Below are 21,896 nucleotides of genomic sequence, written 5' to 3' on the forward strand. Positions count from 1 at the left end.
ACAAAACATGTCATTATGACAATTCACCTTTATCAGAGGAGATGTGTTACCCTTCTCAACTGGGGACGTTTTTCAATGGAGAGTTTGGTAGCAGTATCTGCTATTCATTGTGGGAATAATTTCCCATCGTTGGTATCCTAAAACTATTTTGTTCACAGAGAATGGCCAAGCAAAAAATTACAATACCGATCCTCCATTTAAATCAGTGGTTCTCAACCTTCCTAATGCCGCGACCCTTTAATACAGTTCCTCATGTTGTGGTGACCCCCAACCATAAAATTATTTTCGTTCTTCTCTACACGATCCATTGTCATGGGATGGTTTGCTAATGAAAATAATACATAACAATAGCTTTAATAATACAAAAGATGATACATGACATAGTTCGGTCAATACAGTTTCCTAAGACCATCGGAAATATGTGTTTTCCGATGGTCTTAGGCGACCCCTGTGAAAGGGTCGTTCGACCCCCAAAGGGGTCCCGACCCACAGGTTGAGAACCGCTGATTTAAATCAAGGCTTAAACAAAAAGGGCCACTGACAAAGACAAAATTGTCGAAACGCATTTGGCCTCCTTGTGGTTTTTTTTTTTAAATTCTTTTAATGTAATAACTATTTTTCTACATGTATTTGTCGACATAGTAATCAGGTAGTAACTGCCGGGGCTATTTATGTTTTAGATTGTAAGCCTCTAGGCAGGGTATCACTGTTTTATTTGTATATTTTGTACAGCACCAAGTACATTGTTGGTGCTATATAAATAATAATAATGATGATGAGGAGGATGATGTTTTCCTTAACTCCGTTGCAGTAATTTAGTGTTTTCTGCTAAGGACAAATGTGGTTTTTCACTTGTGGTTACTCTGATAAGCAGGCAGGCAGGGATGCTGTTTGGGGAAAGGTGCAGTGGTGTTCTTCAGGTAGCAGCCAAGCTTCCTTGTGAAAGAAAGAACTGTTTTGCAGGGGAAATGGGAAAGAATGTACCCAACGCTTTCAGAAACCAAAGGGAGGTGCAACTGTGGGCCAGTTGCACCTGCAAGCCCACCAGAGCTGGTTTTTAAAAATTTTGTGATTTTTAATTCCATCGTTCTGCTCTGAAGACAGATCACTCAAGGCAGGTAACGTCAATTTTAAAAAGGCTTCATTCACTTAAAAAAAAACTTAAAAGATCACAAAGGCCACAAAGCAATTGATAAAATAATCCATCAGAAGGAACAAATAAAACAGATATTGAAAGGGAACCAAATGTAAAGACCAACAAATAACGGGCTAAAATGATTTTTTTTTTTTTTTAGGGCATGGAGACCCTCATTTTTGAATTTGGCTCCCACCATCCATGGCCCAGATGGATGCAGAATAGACAACCATCTTTTCCACTGAGTTTAGGGGTCAGGCAGGATCATCCAGCATTGTGATTAGCCTTCTTCCTTCCAATATGAACCTTCTCAAACTGGGGAGAGGCAACGAGTGGGGTGCCGCAGGGCTCAGTCCTGGGCCCAGCGCTCTTCAACATTTTTATTAATGATTTGGATGAGGAGGTACAGGGAACGCTTATCAAATTTGCAGATGACACAAAATTGGGTGGGATAGCTAATACCCTGGAAGACAGAAACAAACTTCAAATTGATCTTGATAGGCTGGAGTGCTGGGCTGAAAACAACAGAATGAAATTTAATAGGGATAAATGCCAAGTTCTACATCTAGGAGATAGAAACCAAATGCACAGTTACAAGATGGGGGACACTTGGCTCAGCAATACTACAAACGAGAAGGATCTTGGAATTGTTGTAGATCGCAAGCTGAATATGAGCCAACAGTGCGATATGGCTGCAAGAAAGGCAAATGCTATTTTGGACTGCATTAATAGAATTATAGCTTCCAAATCATGTAAGGTACTGGTTCCTCTCTATTCGGCCCTTGTTAGGCCTCATCTAGAGTATTGCATTCAGTTCTGGGCTCCACAATTCAAGAAGGACGCAGACAAGCTAGAGCGTGTTCAGAGGAGGGCAACCAGGAGAAGAGAGATTGAAAGAACTGGGCATGTTTAGCCTGGAGAAGAGAAGGTTGAGGGGAGACATGATAGCATTCTTCAAATACTTAAAAGGTTGTCACACAGAGGAGGGCCAGGATCTCTTCTCGATCCTCCCAGAGTGCAGGACACGGAATAACGGGCTCAAGTTAAAGGAAGCCAGATTCCAGCTGGACATCAGGAAAAACTTCCTGACTGTTAGAGTAGTATGACAATGGAACCAGTTACCTAGGGAGGTTGTTACACTAGAGGCCTTCGAGAGGCAGTTGGACAAGCATCTGTCAGGGATGCTTTAGGGTGGATTCCTGCATTGAGCAGGGGGTTGGACTCAATGGCCTTGTAGGCCCCTTCCAACTCTGCTATTCTATGATTCTATGAGGCACACGCCATCCCATGCTGGCACCCCAAATGTCCAAGGGATAGGAAGCTGAAAAGTTGTGTCACGTAGTTTCTGGGAATGATATTTGTCTCCATTCTCCTTCCCCCCTTCCCCACCGTTCTGCTTGGTGAAGAGTCCGCTGAAACCCTCGTTAGAACGTGATCAGTCAATGGAGCTGAAGTCTGACACTATTCTCAAACCATTTGTTCTTTTAACTAGAGAAATTATCTGGCTTAGTCTAGGTTGGAAGATTTGTGAAGACACATATCACTTCGTGTTTGCTGGCTTGTTTGACTGTTACAACTGAACATGACATTCTGTTGAGTTGGTGATAAAGATGATTTCATGTGGAAAAAAGAAATCCTTTTTCACCCCGTGCTGGAGAGACAACAGAGTGGCTCTTTAGGGTATTGCACTGAATTAGTGTTAAAAGCTGAGATCACCAATGAATAATGTAAATTTAAAGTGGAAACCCCTGTTTCATTCCATAGTCAAGGATCTGTGTGTTCCCTATTCTCTTGAGTCACGTGTGATCTTGAGAGGCATTTGTGGGCCAAGCTGTATGGGATCCAGAAACAGGATTTACTTTTTAAAAAAGTTATAATGATAGCAACCCCCACCCCAATTTGGATTGAAAGCATAGGGCTGGAAGAGGGAGGTTAACCATTTCCTGGTTAAAACCATGCCAGAGGTAAGATGGAGAGAACACTCCAGTATATTTTGCTGCAGCTTCAGGGAATGAATTTTAACCCCGGCTGGGCTGCTGTTAACATTTTTTAAAAAAAAGCACTCTGGGAGATTTACCAACAGGATCTCCAGTGCCATATCTTATTGAGCTCTGCCTACCAGAGGGAAAGAGAGCTCCATGTGGCGCAGAGCGGTAAAGCAGCAGTTTCTGGAGCTGAAACTCTCCCCACGTCCTGAGTTCGATCCCAGCGGAAGCTGGTTTCAGGCAGCCGGCTCGGGTCGACTCAGCCTTCCATCCTCCCGAGGTCGGTAAAACGAGTACCCAGTTAGCTGGGGGAAAGGGAATAACGGCCGGGGAAGGCAACGGCAAACCACCCCGCTATAAGGCCTGCCAAGAAAACGTCAGCGAAAGCCGGCATCTCTCCAAAAGTCAGTAATGACTCAGTGCTTGCACGAGAGGTTCCTTTCCTTTCCTACCAGAGGGAAAAGACAGTTTAAAAGGGAAAAATACTTTGATTCATCTGGAGGCAAAGATAACACACACACAAACTTCTCAAGACATAGACCCTGTTCAGATGACATGCTAAGCCATGGCGGTTAAGCATTTTGAGCTAAGCATTATGGCTTAGAGTGTGATGTGAACCCTTCCTACATCATAACATGGCTACATCATAACGTGGTTTAAAAATGCTCACTAACCGTTCACTGCAAAAGGGTTAGCGGCCTAACCATGGCTTAGTGTGTCGTCTGAACAGGTTCAAAATATTTCTTGTGTTGAAGTTTGGCCATTTCCTTCCAAATGCCTTTAGGTTCTTAAGGTGGTGAGTATTGTTGCCCTCTGTCAAAGGTTGAGCTTTAGACCCATGAATTTGGAACGGACTTTGTACCAAATATTGAAAAGATTAAAAAAACAAAAACTAGAAATTTGAAGGTATAAGTCAGTGGTTCCCAAACTTTTTCAGGTCACCGCCCCCTTGGTTCCACAAACTCATGCCCAGCGCCCCCCTACCCTACACTATAAAAATCATTATTCAGAATAGCGGTTTTCATTGACCCACTAAGGAAGGTAATAACAATAAAATTCAAAACAGTAACAATTAATTGAATATTTATTCAAAATCCAAAGCACCCGCCGCAGGCTTGCCTAGTGAGGGAGGGAAAAGAGAGCGAACGCCTCTGTTTTGCAGCCGGCGTGGCGGGGCACACCAAGCAGGGTATGTCTCTTCATTAGCATTTTGGTGCTTTTAAAACATTACAATTCACCATTAAAAGGACTCTTCTTAAACTGTATTAATACATGTGTGGATTCTTCCCCTATATGGCTTGGGACTAAACTACCTTCTCCCATAAAAATGTCCCTGGGTTTTAAGACTTTCTGGAGAGGCACTTCTCAGAAAAGACCACCTCAGAGGCCGCCCTTTTGCCTCTTAGCCCCCCCCCCCCGCTGCCCCTTTGCCTCTTAACGCCCCCCTATGCAATCTCACTGCCCCCAAGGGGGCAGTACCGCCCACTTTGGGAACCAGTGGTATAAGTGTTGTCTATTTTGATGTTGTTTTATAACTGGGTCAAACCTTCACACCCATTTTACTCTTACATACTCTCCCATGCTAACGCCTTTTTCACTCTCTCATTCATATACACATATACACACACACACACGTTATTGACGCATTTATATATTAGCTTGTGCTTTGCCCCATGGCTGATGCTGAGACAACCAGAACTACCACTGAATCATTAAGGGAGGAAGACGAGTGATTCAGGACACACAAAGGGACATCGTACTTCATTCAGCCCATAGTTATAATGGGATTCACAAGGTGGGGATTAGACAAAGGCATGGGGCTTAAAGCTACAAGTCACGATGGCTGTGTGGTACCTGGAGCATCTGAAGCAGTTTGCCCCGAGAAACAGACCCTGGAGGTCAACAGTGGGAGAGGGAGGTAGTCCTCCATGCCCTACTTGTGAGCTTCCTAGAAGCATCTGGTTGGCCATTGTGGGAAACAGTGTTGCTCGCCGCCTTGCTGTTGGTCCCTGCCTCAATCAAAATGGAGAGGCGGGTAAGAATTGTTGTTGTTCTTGTTATTATTATTATTATACAGGATGCTGCACTACAGTAGATAGGCCTCTGGTCTGATCCAGCAGGACTCTTCTTACTTTTTTAACTCTGTAGAGCCTGTCTTCTGAGGATTGGGGGGAGACATGATAGCACTCTTCAAATACTTAAAAGGTTGTCACACAGAGGAGGGCCAGGATCTCTTCTCGATCCTCCCAGAGTGCAGGACACGGAATAACGGGCTCAAGTTAAAGGAAGCCACATTCCAGCTGGACATCAGGAAATACTTCCTGACTGTTAGAGCAGTACGACAATGGAACCAGTTACCTAGGGAGGTTGTGGGCTCTCCCACACTAGAGGCATTCAAGAGGCAGCTGGACAACCCTCTGTCAGGGATGCTTTAGGGTGGATTCTTGCATTGAGCAAGGGGTTGGGCTCGATGGCCTTGTAGGCCCCTTCCAACTCTGCTATTCTATGATTCTATGATTCCAATTGCCTTTAAACCAGATTTGGGGGGGGGGGACCCGTGTGGCTGGAGCAACTCTAACAACCTCTTGGGAAGGGGCCATAGCTCCTGCTTTTCATGCAGGCAAAGGTCGCAGGTTCACTCCCCAACATCACCAGGCAGGGCTGAGAAAGATCCCTGCCTGAAACCCTGGACAGCTGCTGCCAGCCTAAAGCAGAAAATAGACATCCCACCTCTCTGAAATGTTCTCACTGTTTTCCTTTCCCACCCCATCGTGTTTCACGCTGCTCAGGTGCCAGACGACAGAATCGACTCCAAACCCCTTGGAGCAACTAAACTGGAAAAGGAGATCTTTGCTCAAAACTTGGAGAAGCTTCATAGTGGAGTCATACATAAGCATAGGGTTTGCGGACGTGAATTTAAGGGCTGCCCTTTTTATAGCAAGCCAAGCCTCATTCATTTCAAGGTTAGTGTGGATTTAAAATGGGGGAAAAATGAACCAGGATCTTTTTTTTACAAGAAATTACTTCAAGCTCACTGCTCTAGAAAGAATTTAAAACGTTTGAAACTTCTGGTTACTTTAATTTGTGCTCTTAAAATAGATGTGAAATGGGTCTTCCTATTTTGGCAAAGTTCAGTTTTGTAAGAAATTAAAATAACAACTAATTTATCTATTTATTTATTACATTTATATACTGCCCCATAGCTGAAGCTCTCTGGGTGGCTTACAAAAGTTAAAAACAGTAAACATTAAAAAATATACAAAATGTAAAAACCATCAGAAACGTAAAAACAACAGTATAAAAACAACAGTATCCATTTAAAAAACAACAGTTCTGGGGTCCGTTAGAAAACAAACAGCGTTGTTAAATGCTGTTAAATGCCTGGGAGAAGAGAAAAGTCTTGGCCTGGTTCCCGAAAAGATAACAATGTTGGTGCCAGGCGAGCCTCATCGGGGAGATCATTCCATAATTGGGGGGCCACCACCGAAAAGGCCCTCTCCCTTGTTGCCATCCTCTGAGCTTCCCTCGGAGTAGGCACTTGGAGGAGGACCTTAGACGTTGAGTGCAGTGTACAGGTAGGTTCATGTCGGGGGAGGCGTTCCATCAGGTATTGCGGTCCCAAGCCATGTTATTGTTACTGTTTACATTTGTATCCTTCCATCCTTCCTTCCTTCCAAGGAGCTCAAGGCAGAATGCATGGTCGTCTGCTACGCAGTTTTATCCCCAGATGTGAGGTAGTTTAGGCAGAGGCTGGCCTAGTTTAGGCAAATCCCAGAGTGTGGGATTTGAACCTGGGTCTCTCTAGTCTTAACACTAACCACTACATCACATTGGCTCTCCAGTTCTTTATCAAGTCATCTTAAGAAGACTGAAATTTATATGTTTGGCTGTCACCCAGTTAAAGAAATCTTAGTTGATCGGTATTAAATATGCATATATTTGCATACTGTGTGCATATTTAATTCTGTAAGTGGAACAGTGCTTGTTATGCATTGGTTATTTCTCGGTTGGACTACTGCAACCTTCTTCTCACATCAGTCCGTTGGTTTCTGTTCACCACTCTGCTGCTAAGACCATCTTCTTGGCTCGCCACTCTGACCATGTTACTCCACTTCTGAAATCTCTTCACTGGCTTCCAATTCACTTCAGAATCCAATATAAACTTCTCCTGTTGACCTACAAAGCTTTTCACTGTCTAGCTCCTTCCTATCTCTCCTCTCTCATCTCACACTATTGCCCCGCTCGTGCTCTTCGCTCCTCTGATGCCATGTTTCTCGCCTGCCTAAGGGTCTCCACTTCCCTTGCTCGGCTTTGTCCATTTTCTTCGGCTGCCCCTTAGGCCTGGAACGCTCTTCCAGAACATTTGAGAACTACAAGTTCAACCGCAGCTTTTAAAGCTCAACTAAAAACTTTTCTTTTTCCTAAAGCTTTTAAAACTTGATTTTGTTCTGACTTTATACTGTTAGTTTTACCCTACCCAGTGCCTGTTTACCCTACCCTGTGCCTGTTTGCTTTCTCTTCCCCTCCTTATTGTTTTATTATGGTTTTATTAGAATGTAAGCCTATGCGGCAGGGTCTTGCGATTTACTGTTTTACTCTGTACAGCACCATGTACATTGATGGTGCTATATAAATAAATAAATAATAATAATAATTGTTTCAAAAGCATACTTTTTTAAAAAAGGAAAACTTAAGGCTCAGATATTTCAAAAGGCACATATATGTTGACACAAAAATATTTAAGAAATTTGCAACATATTCAAACGTAATAGCAAGCATCCTTTTAAAACCTACCAAAAGCAGGTTTTTAATTGATTTAGGCTGCAATCCTATGCACATTTACGTGACAGTAAGCCGCCTTGAAATCAGTGGAATTCCTTTGTGAGTCAACACGTGCTATTAATCAACTAAACACTACAGCCCTACTTGTAACCTAACATAAGACTCATGCCTGCTCTGGTGTGTTTTCTTTACGCCATTGGGTGCTCAAGTTCAGCGGTACTATTTTGGGAAATACCATTGTATTGATCAATTTCGCACGCCCAGACTCTCTGTGACGTGAGGGAAGCTCAGCCAGTCAACGCCAAGTGTTTTACTGCCACCACAACGTTATAATAACATATGCGTCAATTCTTTCCAGGACTTTGATATTGGTAAAACGTATAAAAAGAAGATGGTTTTGATCAACGCTTTCTACAGCATTAACTTCTGCAAGCTGGTTGGAGTCAGTGAACACCTGAAGGATTTTTTCACTGTTCTGTAAGTAAGCATGGGACACATTTGGGCTTGGCATCAGCATAAGGAAAGTGGGCAGTGGAGTTTATTGGGCCTCACAGTTTCTCAGTTGTGTGGTCCAGCCCTGCTAATGCTCCTGCAAGGCCACCAGTGCAGCAGTGACAGAGGCAGCAAAGAACCAGGGCCTTGCACTGCATCCTCTGGGCCTTGTATAGCCTCATACAAACATGGCTGATGCAAGCTCTATATGGTTCGGGTCCAGGTTATTTGAAAGACCGTCTTCTCCCTTATGAGCCTTCCCGTGCTTTGAGATCTTCTAGAGAGGCCCTTCTTTCAGTCCCACCTTCTTCACAGGCACGCTTGGTGGGAACATGGGAGAGGGCCTTCTCGGTGGCTGCTCCGGTGCTCTGGAACTCTCTTCCCGGGGAAGCTAGGCTGGCTCCCTCCTTGATGGGCTTTCGGAAGCAGGCTAAAACTTTTTTTGTTCCAGCAGGCCTTTGGAGAGTAATCCAGCCCTCCATCTATGTTAATGTCTTATAATTTTGTTGTGTATTTTTTTAATTGTTTATGGTTTTGTTTCCCTCCCCCTCCCCAATGTATATTTTAAACTTTGTAAAGCGGGATACAAATAATAATAATAATAATAACAACAACAACAACAACAACAACAACAACCCTGCACTGTCCATTTCAAAAAAGCCAGTTCTGAGTTATTTACTTGGTTTGTTTTATAGCTTGCCACATCTAGTAAACACTTAATTGCATGGAATAACCCTTATCTTGTCTGTGTTAAGAACATCAGAAGAGCCCTGATGCTGGATCAGACCAAGGGTCCATCTAGTCCAGCACTCTGTTCGCACAGTGGCCAACCAGCCATCGGCCAGGGATGAACAAGCAGGACATGGTGCAACAGCACCCTCTCACCCATGTTCCCCAGCAACTGGGGCACACAGGCTTCCTGCCTCGAATACTGGAGATAGCACACAACCATCAGGGCCAGTAGCCATTGATAGCCTTCTCCTCCAGGAATGTATCCAACCCCCTTTTAAAGCCATCTACATGGGTGGCCATCACTACATCTTGTGGTAGGGAGTTCCATAACTTAACTCTGCGCTGTGTGAAGAAGTCCTTCCTTTTATTTCTCCTAGATCTCCCACCAATCAGCGTCGTGGGATGTCCCCTGGTTCTAGCATTTTGGGAGAGGGAGAAAGAAGGGGTGCACACGCTGGTAACCTCAAGGCTTGACTTCTGGAATGCGCTCTACATGGGGCTACCATTGTACCTAGTTCGGAAACTTCAACTAGTTCAAAATATGGCAGCCAGGTTGGTCACCGGTACGTCTAGGGGTGACCACATTACACCAACATTAAAATCGCTCCACTGGCTGCCAATTCGTTTCCGGGCAAAGTACAAAGTGGTGGTCATCACCTTTAAAGCCCTAAATGGTTTGGGTCCAGGTTACCTGCGGGATCGCCTTCCCCCATATAGTCCGCTCCGCACACTCAGGTCCTCTGGGGTGAACTTACTTCAGTCAGCTAAAACCAGGCTGACATCAGTTTCCCAAAGGACCTTTTCTTCTGTCGCCCCCAGATTGTGGAATGGCCTACCGGAGGAGATTCGTAAAATTAACACTATGTATGATTTTAAGGCAGCTTTAAAGACTAGCCTTTTCCGGCAGGCCTATCCAGATCAATGTTGAATCATGATTTTTTGAGATGTATTGATTCCTGTTCTAATGTTGTTCCCCGCCTCGATCCAAAGGGAGAGGCGGGTAAGAAATAAATTTATTATTATTATTATTATTATTATTATTATTATTATTATTATTGAAGGGTTATCCTGTTTCTTCCCACCACCACCCCTCGGAAAAATCCTGTTAATGAGGCAGGGCAATTGCATGATAAAAAACCTCATCTGGAAGCCTCCCTGGACAAGTGTTGTTGGCTCCAAATAGCACACCCTGAGCTAAGAACATCCCAAACCTTAATTGTGTTGTAGATATCCACCCCCACCCCCTCGAAGCATTTGATGGGCAAGGCCTTTTTATTATACAGGCTGCCTTGCATGACTGATTTGGTCGGCTTATATTATTTCCTTTGGCATCTGAACGTACGTACAAAAAAATGTGCTATTGGTTAGTGAATTCACACGGTTAAAAAACAGAACAGCCCTCTCTCGATGCATATTAACCGAGCTCAACTCTGCGCCCTTTTCTCGACAAGATTACATGCTGCAGCAGATTTGCTGCTAGAGGTGGCTCATGTACAGAACAGATCTGTTTGGATTGGACTCGGGCTCCCTAATACTCTCATCTCGAGTTGAAAGCTGTAAATTAACAGCTTATTACACTGGCCGGTTTTAGCCAAGCGCTCAGAAATTACGCTGTAAATCAAACGGGAACTTGGCATCATCTTCCTTTCATGTCATCCTTTAAGAGTCTCAATCAGGGATTGTCTTGCAATGCTAGATTACTTCCCCACCGCCCCCACTTCCCACCCACACCACAGCCAATATGTGTGTCATGCTTAAAAATAGTGCCCCCATCCCACCCCAGTTGTGTGTCATGGCTCTCTTTTCTCGCGTGGAAGTCTGCAAAAGAGCCTCGTGTGGCGCAGAGCGGTAAAGCAGCAGTTTCTGCAGCTGAAACTCTCCCCACGGCCTGAGTTCGATCCCAGCGGAAGCTGGTTTCAGGCAGCCGGCTCAGGTCGACTCAGCCTTCCATCCTCCCGAGGTCGGTAAAATGAGTGCCCAGTTAGCTGGGGGAAAGGTAATAACGACCAGGGAAGGCAACGGCAAACCACCCCGCTATAAGGCCTGCCAAGAAAACGTCAGCGAAAGCTGGTGTCCCTCCAAGAGTCAGCAATGACTCAGTGCTTGCACGAGAGGTTCCTTTCCTTTTTCCAAACCTCCCAGGGAGCCTTGGCTATGGGGCAGTATATAAATGTAATAAATAAAATGAGTACCCAGTTAGCTGGGGGAAAGGTAATAACGGCCGGGGAAGGCAACGGCAAACCACCCCGCTATAAGGCCTGCCAAGAAAACGTCAGCGAAAGCTGGCGTCCCTCCAAGAGTCAGTAATGACTCCGTGCTTGCACGAGAGGTTCCTTTCCTTTTTCTTAGGGCTAGGGCATTGCTGTAGATGCTTGGTGTGGGTGATTTTTCTCCCACAGTGGAGAAGATTCTTCTGAGATGGGTAACTGCCCCTCCTTGTTCCACAGAGACAGTGTGGTGTAGTGGTTAGAGTATTGGACCTACTTCCTGATCTGTTCAATTGGAGGTGAAACCAGGGACCATCCCCAGGCAAAGAGGTGCGAATATAACTTCATAGGAAGTTATACCAAGTCAGACCCGTGGTCCACCTTGATCATACACTGTCTGTAGGTGGCCCTCTGGCCTTTCAGACAGGATTCTTTCCCAGCCCTTCCTGGAGATGCCAGGGGTCAAACCAGGAGATGCTCTACCGCTGAGGTGTGGTCTCCTGAGACAAGGTAGTTTGCCAAGGGCCACCCAGTAGTGAGTTCATCGCAAAGGCAGAATTCGAACTAGCAACTTCCTGCTTCATTCCTCAGCCACTGCACTACATCAGCTCTTACCTTTTCGTTTCTGCCGTTCATAAGAACATGTCTTTTTTGAGACAAAACGGTGTTCTAGAAGCACTGACATATAAGGCTTCATCCCATGTACCTGTTTCCCTCGAGTTATCCCCTACAGCGTAAAGCTGTTGTTGCTGTTGTTGTTATGAGCTGAATCACACCCCGGGCGGCAGCGCTCCGAAGATCCTTTGCATACCAGGAAAAGGGTTTAAGGGGGGAAATGTAAAAAAAAAAAAAAAAAAATCATTAAAAAATCAACGGATGACCCAATCCGATTCAAATTTGGTATGCTTAAAGCTCTCCTTCATATCTATTACTGTGCCAATTTTGATGGCTTTAGCTTTAAAACTTACGCAGATGTAAACATTTGTTTAATTTGAAACTTAAAGGTATCAAATCCCGCTCCTGTGCCCCCCAGTGGCCGCTCGGAGAACAACAAATGATTCGCTCCTAAACAGGTAGCAAAATCGGTCGATTCTTTTGGCTTTATAGCACAATGAAAGCAGGATGCATGGGAGTGCTTCACAGTCAAAGCAGATTATAAACTGGAAAACTTCGGAGTCCTTTGCACGCAATTCGCAGTGATTGCACCGTATAACCCTGGTGTGATGAAGCTCATAGTAATAGCTGGAATTTCTCTCTAGATGCGAAGCAGGCATCAGGGCAGTTCCAGTGCCAGCCTTTCTCCAGGGGTGGAGCTACTTGCCACCTTTCCATTCAGAAATGATTTCCTCATAAGTAACATAAACATCCATAACCCTGTCACCATGCTCTAGTGTCTATGCTAGGGATGTGCTCCGCTTCTAATCGGACCGGCGAATTAGAAGCGGAGCGGGGTGCCTCACCTCCCCTTAAGGCGGAGGCGAAGAGGATTGGGGGGCCGGCGGAGCGTGGCGAAGAGGATCGAGGTGAAGGCGGATCCTTCGCCTCGATCCGGAGCTCCGCCGGAAAGGTAAGTGGGGTTTACCGGGCCCTGCTGCTGTCGCTGTCGCCCATGCGGTGACAGTGGCAGGGCCCGGTAACCCCCCCCTCTCCCTTACCTGCCTCCGTCCGCGGTCCCTCGGCTTCTTCAATTGAGCCCGCGGTTCAGCCAGGAAGTCTGGGGCGCAACTGCTCAATTGAAGAAGCCGACGGACCGCGGACGGAGGCAGGTAAGGCCCCCCTCCCCCTTGGTCACGGGCAGCGACGGCGGCAGGGCCCGGTAACCCCCCCCCCCCGCCGTCCTCTCCCAGCCTTACCTGGCACCACTCCCTTCCACTGCGGAGCTCCAATTTGGAGCTCCGCAGTGAAGAGGAGCGGAGTATGGGCGGAGCGGTGCGGAGCGGAGCAGGCCGATCCGAAATTTTCGGATCGGCCCGCGGGGGGTCCGTGCACACCCCTAGTCTATGTATTGTTAGCATCAGAAACACGTGAGTTGAAGAGTAGCAGTTATTTTAAAATGTAGATGGTTTTATTGATTTATATCGATCGCCTTAAGTTCTGTCGAGTTTGCAGCCAAACGAAGAAGTCGATCTCTTATTATGCGAATCAGTCAGATTCGCGTAATCAGTCAGCTCAACAGTGCTTCAACAGATCAGCAGTTGATCAGTCAGATCAGCAGTGCTTCAGGTTACAGACTTCCACAGCATCCAGGTTCCTAGAGCCAAGATCTCTCATTAGCTTTGCACAGTGCTACACAGACTACTGTTGATGGATGCACTATGGCTATGAAAATTGCAACGAAACTGGGGCCAGCCCGCAGTACGAAAACTGGGTGGGTTTCCTAGGCCCGCCATCAGGGAGGGTCTTCCTCTAGGAAGCTCTTTTGATGGCCCAGCCTTGTAAAGTGCCTTAGTTCCTGAAGTTGCTCTTCCCTCTTAACCTGACATCTGATTCTGGTGCCTGTCTCCCAACTCTTCCCTCCCCATGAGATCTTGCATTCTCACAGATGGAGGAGATTCCTACTTTGACAATGAACTTACTGGCTAACTGGCATCTGGAAAGATTCCTCTCTTCCACTGTCTCCCTGCTCTGTCTCCTGAAGCCTTAGTGGACTCCCCTACCTCTTCACCCTCTTCCTCATTGGATTCTCAGTTGGTTCCCACGCATCTCGAGATGCTTCTGTAGGCATCTCGAGATCTGCTTCAGAGACCCTACTCGCTCCCCGTGTGCCTGCCGGTAAGATCACTGAGGTCGGCGAGCACGAGTGGTGGAGTCCCTGTCAAAGTGCAAATGTGCCTTCTTCATTATCTCAAAAAGCTGCTGTACTGAAGCTTCAGCCATCAACAAAATATATTGAACTTTTTAAAATGCTGCAAATGCCTCCCGTTATTATGAGACCCGTGCGAATAAGCTTGGAAATGGTGATCTAATTCTGTCTTTTATTTACCGTTGTAGCTTTGATCCTCCTGGCCCGATGTCTGCCGGAATGTCTTGCGAAGTAGGGGTGACCTTTAAACCTATGGTAGGAGTGATATACAATCGTCCTGATTAAACGGTGCTTGCCAGTTTCACGATAGCAAAAAAGGATTAAATGAAGAGCCGCGCAAGGGTGATGTGCATTTTACACCGTGAAATTCCGTCACCTGCTTTTTATAACGGTACTCGGCATGGAATCAACATTTTAAAATGCTTCCTTATAAAATGAGAGACAGGTAGGAGCATGGGAAACTGCTGTACCACATCAGAGTATTTATCCGTCTAGTCTACTCTGACTGGCCCAACTCTCTACAGTCTTAAGACAGAGGTATTTTGCTTCAGCTGCTACCTGATCCTTTTAACTGGAGGTGGCAAGGATTGAACCTGGTCCCTCCTTCGTTCACAGCATGTATTCTATCACTGAGCTGTAGCCCATCCGAACAATGCATCTAGATAGAGACCAAAGCCTAGTTGAGAATACTTACTGGGTGGTGATGGTCTTCAAGTGGTTGAGGGCCAGAGGCTTCCAAGGGCAGCTGGTACCATTGGAGAAGGCAAGCTCATCACATGCAGAGCCAATCTGGTGCCCTCCAGATGTTTTGGACTTCAACTCCCATCAACACCAGTCAGCATGGCCAATGGTCAAGGACCATTGAGGGGAGACATGATAGCGCTCTTCAAATACTTCAAAGGTTGTCACACAGAGGAGGGCCAGGATCTCTTCTCGATCCTCCCAGAGTGCAGGACATGGAATAACGGGCTCATGTTAAGGGAAGCCAGATTCCGGCTGGACATCAGGAAAAACGTCCTGACTGTTAGAGCAGTACGACAATGGAATCAGTTACCTAGGGAGGTTGTGGGCTCTCCCACACTAGAGGCTTTCAAGAGGCAGCTGGACAAGCATCTGTCAGGGATGCTTTAGGGTGGATTCCTGCATTGAGTAGGGGGTTGGACTCGATGGCCTTGTAGGTCCCTTCCAACTCTGCTATTCTATGATTCTATGACTATGGGCGTTGTAGTCCAATACATCTGGGGAAGGATGCCATAGGCAGAGCCAAAGGGCAGGGCTGGTGCCAGACTATTTTGCGCCCTAGGTGAGGCGAGCTACTTGCATACACACCCACACACCCAAAAATGCCAACTTCGATTTTTAAGAACAGATGTTTTGTAGAAAAAAATAAAAAGCACAAAACTTGAACTTACTATGTTATTTCTTAAAACAGCTAATTTGTATAAAACTGTGGCCCTTAACAGTCTGTACTGCACCCCTCTGAGATCTGCGCCCTAGGCAGCTGCCTAGTAGGCCTAATGGTAGCGCCGGCCCTGCCAAAGGGTCACCATAGGTAGAGCAGTTCATAGAATTGAGAGCCAGTGTGGTGTAGTGGCTAAAGTGTTGGACTGGGAGTCGGGAGATCTGGGTTCTAGTCCCCACTCGGCCATGGAAACCCCTGGGTGACTTTGGGCCAGTCACAAACTCTCAGCCCGACCCACCTCACAGGGTTGTTGTTAGGATAAAAATGGAGAGGAGGAGGATTGTGTACACTTCCTTGGAGGAAGACAAGTGGGATATAAATGCAAAAATGAAAAATAAAATAAAAAATACTGCAAAAAGGAGAACCTGAAGCACATGAACTTTAAGATCATGCGTGCAAAGGGGGTTGGGGTTGTTGCATAGCATGGGGAAATGAACCGAGGAAGAAAAATTGAGAAAGGAAAAGGTAAAATAAGGGGGAAAGTGAAAATGAATGGGGTGGGGATTAGAACAGTTTTGTGAGGACCTCCCCACAAATGCTCTGAATCCCACAAACCACCAGTTTCAAAAAGAAAGATTTCTTTATGTGTTTTTGTAATGTGTAAATAGGGCGTGCACCCCAGAGAGCAAATCACCCAACGTGCCCTGGCTGGGCTTGTTTGCTGCTGTTGTGATGCTGCTGCTTCTCCCAAGTGCTCTTTTTACAAAAGTGAAACCCACTCGTCACACTCGCACGCACACGGCACAGTCATTCTCTCTCTTGCTGTTCTTGCTCAGAAGCAGAAAGAATCGAAACAAGGCGCTCTGTGTGTGAGATCTGTCGGTGCCGCTGTCTCTCACCGTGTTCTGTTCCGAGTAACTGAGAAAATGGAACTTAAGTCTGCTGGCCAGCCATTTGGGGAATCAAGTGCTCTAACTGCAGGAGTTGGGCAGGGAGATTGCAGGGTCAGACACCTCTCCCCCCTTCCTGCCTCTAGAATCCAGCTGCCCCTGGATGCTCCCCTCCTGCTTCCTCCAACGGTGATGTGTGATGGCGGTGTTCCCTGCAGAGGCCTGTGTATGTAGGGTGCTGAGGGGGATCACAAGCCAATTATCCCGGCAGTGGGGCCCAGACATCTTATTCCCTCCACCACCAAGGTAGCTTGCAAGCAGAGGAAGCTACTGGTCTGTACTGTGACATCATCACCATTGCCAATCGCCAGAGGGTATACTGCAGCGTTCAACTGGGCAGGATCAAGCCTAGCCTTTTTATGACTTTAACTCCAGCATGGCTCCTTACTCGGATGTCAGAAAAAAAGAGAAACAAGTTTTCAGGATGCAGATATTTTATTTCACAAAGCCCAACGCGTTTCGGCCTGTATTTTATTCAAAGGCCTTCCTCAGGGGGTGTTAGAAGACGGTGTCTGCAGAATTTCTTCTAGCGAGATAACTGTCTCCTGTGAGGATCTCTGGCGACGTTTATCTTGCAAGAGGACTGAATGACTTCAGGTGCAATCTGATTTTCGTTTAGACAGAAAAAGGCCTACACCTCCCAGTATCTTTCCAGCCAGCCATGCAAAGCTTTACACACTCTTTATCAATTCCATAACAAGGCTAAGAGCACAATCCTATCCAGATGCCGGTCGGCCTCCAGACTCAGAGGCTGATGGGCATCCTATGCAGAGTGGGAGGAGTGCGAAGGTAATCTTTGCCTCCGCCATTCTCCCACTTTGCATTTTTGCTAGATGGGCGTTGTTGCCCGTCTAGCTAGAGCTCTGCGGAGTGGAGAGGGAAGGAGACTGGGGAGGGCTGGTGATAGCTCGTATCCCGCTTCCCCAGTCTTCTCCCCTCCCTGTCAACACAACAGCCCCCGTTCCCTCCTCTCCAAGGTTGCTTTTGAAACCTCAGTGAGGCAGCCGATGTGGTTCTCACTGCGCTGGTGTTGGTGGGGAGGCAGGGAGCACAGACTTCTGGCGCCGAGGTCGGAGCGCTGTCTCTGACCTCGGATCCAGGAACCCGAACTATCCTATAGCCATCCCAGACACTGCTCTCTCAAACACTGTTTAATGTGCTGACAAATGTAATTAGATTCTTAACAGCATTTTTTTTTTTTTGGTTTCCTAATAGATAAATGAAGATCTTGAAGGAGAAGTCACATTTTTATCTCAGATTGGTTCCTTTTCAATCCCGCTGAAATGTTCAACCAAGAAGTGTGTGGTAAGTCGAAGACTAATCGCTGAATTAGAGCAGCCGATACTGTTTCATAATATAAAAAAGTAAATCTATTAGCAAGATTTTGTATTTATTTTTTAAATGCTACATTTCTCTCTAGTGATAAATCCGCAAACTACTTACTCAGCAGTTCCTCGCTGGTTTCAACATTTTTCAACATTTTTTATGACACTGCAGCCTAGTATTTGGTTTGATTTGCCTCTTTCCAAGATCTTTCCATTATAAGATTCCAATTGAACTAAACTTAGTATCTTTGCATTGTTATTGAGTTACTTTACTTTGGTTTAAATTCGAGTTGGGGACATGTGGGCCATATCCTGCTTTAATCAAGGCACAGTGAAACGTTGCTGATGGCTTCACTTGTATAAAAGAAAACATCCTGCTTTCAAAAGCTGTGAGAAATAGAGATTCCCCCTTCCAGGGTTGCATATCCCTTTCATTTCTCTGCTTAATTTGCAGTTTTTATTAGCATTATACACTTAAAAAAAACTTTTAAAAATCCGTGTCCCAAATTTTCCATCAAACATAAACCCGAAGCAGCTCACACAAATCAGATAAAGCATCAAGCCACAATACAAAGTACAATAATAAAATACAGAAACACAGTCTTAAGGTATAAAAGTAGCACCGGTTAGAACCACTCCTTCATTTCCAACAGCAAACTCCACCAGGCAGCAAAAGAGTAAGCAATACGCAAGATCAAATCACTGCCGGAGGCCTACGACTTAAAAACGGGCAGAAAATAATTAGCCAAAATACCCCCAAAAGAAGCCTCGTGTGGCGCAGAGCGGTAAAGCAGCAGCTACTGCAGCCGAAACTCTCCCCACGGCCTGAGTTCGATCCCAGCGGAAGCTGGTTTCAGGCAGCCGGCTCAGGTCGACTCAGCCTTCCATCCTCCCGAGGTCCGTAAAATGAGTACGGGGAAAGGTAATCACAGCCGGGGAAGGCAACGGCGAACCACCCCGCTATAAGGCCTGCCAAGAAAACGTCAGCGAAAGCTGGCGTCCCTCCAAGAGTCAGTAATGGCTCAGTGCTTGCGTGAGAGGTTCCTTTCCTTTCCTACCCCCAAAAGGGCCAGCTCTTGGCCTGGTCCCCAAAGGAGTACACGTAGTGGCTGGCACACTTCTCTGGGAAGGGCATTTCTGTTGAAAAGGCCCTGATCCCAGTGTTTACGTGCTGCACTTAATTTGGCCGCAGCCCTGCAAGGAATTCCTCATGTGTAGAACTGAAGTGTATAGAAGCTGGCTACATTCAACTGAATGTAGAAGCTGGCTACTTTCAATTGAAACTGTATTGCTGTGGTTATTGGTTCATTTGCTGTTGCTGGTTTTTTAAAAAACGCAGGCGCTAGCTTTACAGAAACGCATGTAGGCGGATCCATTTAAAAGTGAGCTTGAGTATCAGGCTAGAAGACAACTACTTCAGAGAATTTGCTCCTAAAATTAGCCATGGCTGTTGAGAACAGCATCCTCTCACCAGCAGCTTGCAATAAAAGTGTATGAACCATTTTCGCAAATCCAGTTTTTCGAGAAATTTTCAAGGAAAAAGACGTCAACGCATTATTTTTAGGCATTCAGATGCACAGTTCCATCAAGGACAGTTGTTTTTATTAAATGCAGACACTTAGAACTTACAAGCTGTTATTAGCTTATGGACCACCCAGTACATAATGAGTTCTGTGATATGTACTTGTTCTCAACGTATTGTAAAGTGGCAACTTTTTTTTTTTTTTTTTGGTAATTCTTAAAATGCGAAGCATAAGAAGCCATCAAAGCTCGTACCTCTAAATGGGTAACTTCATTGTAAGTTTTTAGAATCATAGAATAGCAGAGTTGGAAGGGGCCTGCACGGCCATCTAGTCCAACCCCCTGCTCAATGCAGGAATCCACCCTAAAGCATCCCTGACAGATGGTTGTCCAGCTGCCTCTTGAATGCCTTCTTCATGGTCTCTGTGCATCACACATATGGGAGGTCCACGCCTGCACAGTGTGCCATTGTCACAAACGTTAACAAGCTGAGGTTGAGAATTCTAGGTGGGAACCCCTCTCTTCCGTCCCACTGCACATGTCCCTGACGGTTCCCGCCTGCTACCTCAGTTCTTCTAGCACTGCATGGTTAGCCTTGCTGGGAACTTCATCTCTACAGAAACAGTGGGTTTTTTCCCCCATAGGCCTTAGAATCATAGAATCATGGAATATTGGAGTTGGAAGGGGCCTACAAGGCCATCGAGTCCAACCCCCTGCTCAATGCAAGAATCCACCTTAAAGCATCCCTGACAGATGGCTGTCCAGCTGCCTCTTGAATGCCTCTGAGGTTTGAATGCCTTGAATGCTGAGGTTTTCTTTTATTTTTTTATTCCTTCTGCTCTTCTCCTTTCGTTTCCCTCCCTTTACACGTTTTCCGGCCTTATTTATTTCAGGTCTTTCTCTCTAAGCGTTCTCCTTCCTTTCAGGGGGTTGCCCCTGGGGGCGCGTGGCCTCAAAGGCACTTTTTTCACGAGTGCACGACCTGCGGCAGCAGACTTCCTTCGACGGACGGGCATTCCCTCTGCCTTCTTTGTTTAGGAGCAGGCCACGCTGTTGAAACTTGCCCTTTCTGCCAATCCTTCTCCAAACAAGCCCGCCGTAATAGAGTGAACTGACTAAGGGCAGAACTTTGGAAGCAGGGGCTACACAACTGATGCACAACTGGTGCTGTGTGGACGGCATGGGCTGGCCTGACCAACTCTGTGATCCAGTCAGTCCAATGGCAAATGGGGGATATGGTGAAGTGTGTGTGTGTGTGAGAGAGAGAGAGAGCAAAATGGCCAGAGGCAGAAGACATGTCAAAGACAGGCTGATGGTCAGGTTTTGGATCAAGCAGACTGTATGGCTACTCAGTGAGACAAGTTTATTTTATTTATTTATTTAAGGATTTTTATGCCGCCATTCAGCCAAAAAAGGCTCTCACGGCGGCTTACAAAAGTATTTCTTGACAGTCCCTGCCCACAAAAGGAAAGGGGATTGGGAGGGAGGAGGAGGAGGAGGGGGGAAAGGAAAGCAAATTCAGGCACTACAATCTTAGTTGGAAAGTTCAGCAGTTACAGTTGGCAGCAGGAGGGAGGGGGCTCTCAGCTGGAGCTGGACCCAGGCACGGTGGAGAGGTGCCTGGCTGCTGCTTCCTCCCTCACTGGTGGCCTCTGCAGAGACAGTTGACAGCAGGAGGGAGGGGGCTCTGAGCTGGAGCTGGACCCAGGCACAGTGGAGAGGTGCCTGGCTGCTGCTTCCTCCCTCACTGGTGGCCTCTAAGTTGCTTAGAGGGAGGAAAGCCTGAAGCAACTGTTCTATAAAGCCAGCTAGGACCCTCTTTGGTATCTCAGGTCTAACTTTGCTAATGAGCCGCAGTATCCTTTTTGGTCTTATAGAGAGGATTAAAACACACACAATAGCATCCCCCTCCCCATGGCTTCATTATTTCCAGGCATTTACATCTCTAGTCTTTCTATAAAATTGTTCTTATTACATAGTTTTTAGAAATCATTTTGCGGGGAGTAAAGGTTAGGTAAATTCTAAAAGAAAATATTTCATCATCTAAAACTATTAAGTTTTTCCAATTTTTTTTTTTTGGTAAAAACCAAAAACAGTCCTTGGGGTGAAAAACACACCATGTCCCGTCCCCCCGAATTTCCCCCCACCCCCAGGTCTTCACATCTCTAGTTTCAATATGAACGTTTTCCATCACTGTGACACTCCCTAACCACAAATCGAGTGCTAAGTGAATAGGACTAGTGAGCAGTTTGAGAGCCATCTCTGGGGATTTTGTACATTTCCTTATCAGGTGTTTCTTCTCATCATTTCCCATCGGATAAACCATGATGAGTTCTCAATGCTTGGCTTGGATTGCTTCTTGCTGGCTTACTGTGGCCACGTTGCCAAGTTTAGAAATCTGCCCCCTGACTTGGCATCAAATCGGCAGGAAATGAATTGCCTAATAAATCAGTTTCTTGGATCTCTTATTTGTCACTAAATGTCAAACCTAGCAGCACAACAAACATGTCTTAATACCGAAATAGCTGAATTATGAAAATTCAGCTACTTTGCTGAACGCCC

General features: G+C 46.0%; 1 protein-coding gene across 1 annotated transcript in view; it reads left to right on the forward strand.

The window, feature by feature from the left end:
- The window catches only part of CFAP74 (cilia and flagella associated protein 74), a 116,098-nt gene that overhangs the window by 29,991 nt on the left and 64,211 nt on the right, over positions 1–21,896 (forward strand). The window contains exons 13-16 of the mRNA XM_063145448.1: positions 5,910–6,083; positions 8,261–8,379; positions 14,325–14,391; positions 17,704–17,793. Coding sequence (XP_063001518.1) covers positions 5,910–6,083; positions 8,261–8,379; positions 14,325–14,391; positions 17,704–17,793 — 450 coding nt within the window. The remainder of the gene's footprint in view (positions 1–5,909; positions 6,084–8,260; positions 8,380–14,324; positions 14,392–17,703; positions 17,794–21,896) is intronic.

This window comes from Elgaria multicarinata, chromosome 20 (assembly GCF_023053635.1).
Source record: "Elgaria multicarinata webbii isolate HBS135686 ecotype San Diego chromosome 20, rElgMul1.1.pri, whole genome shotgun sequence".
Taxonomy (NCBI): Eukaryota; Metazoa; Chordata; class Lepidosauria; order Squamata; family Anguidae; genus Elgaria; species Elgaria multicarinata.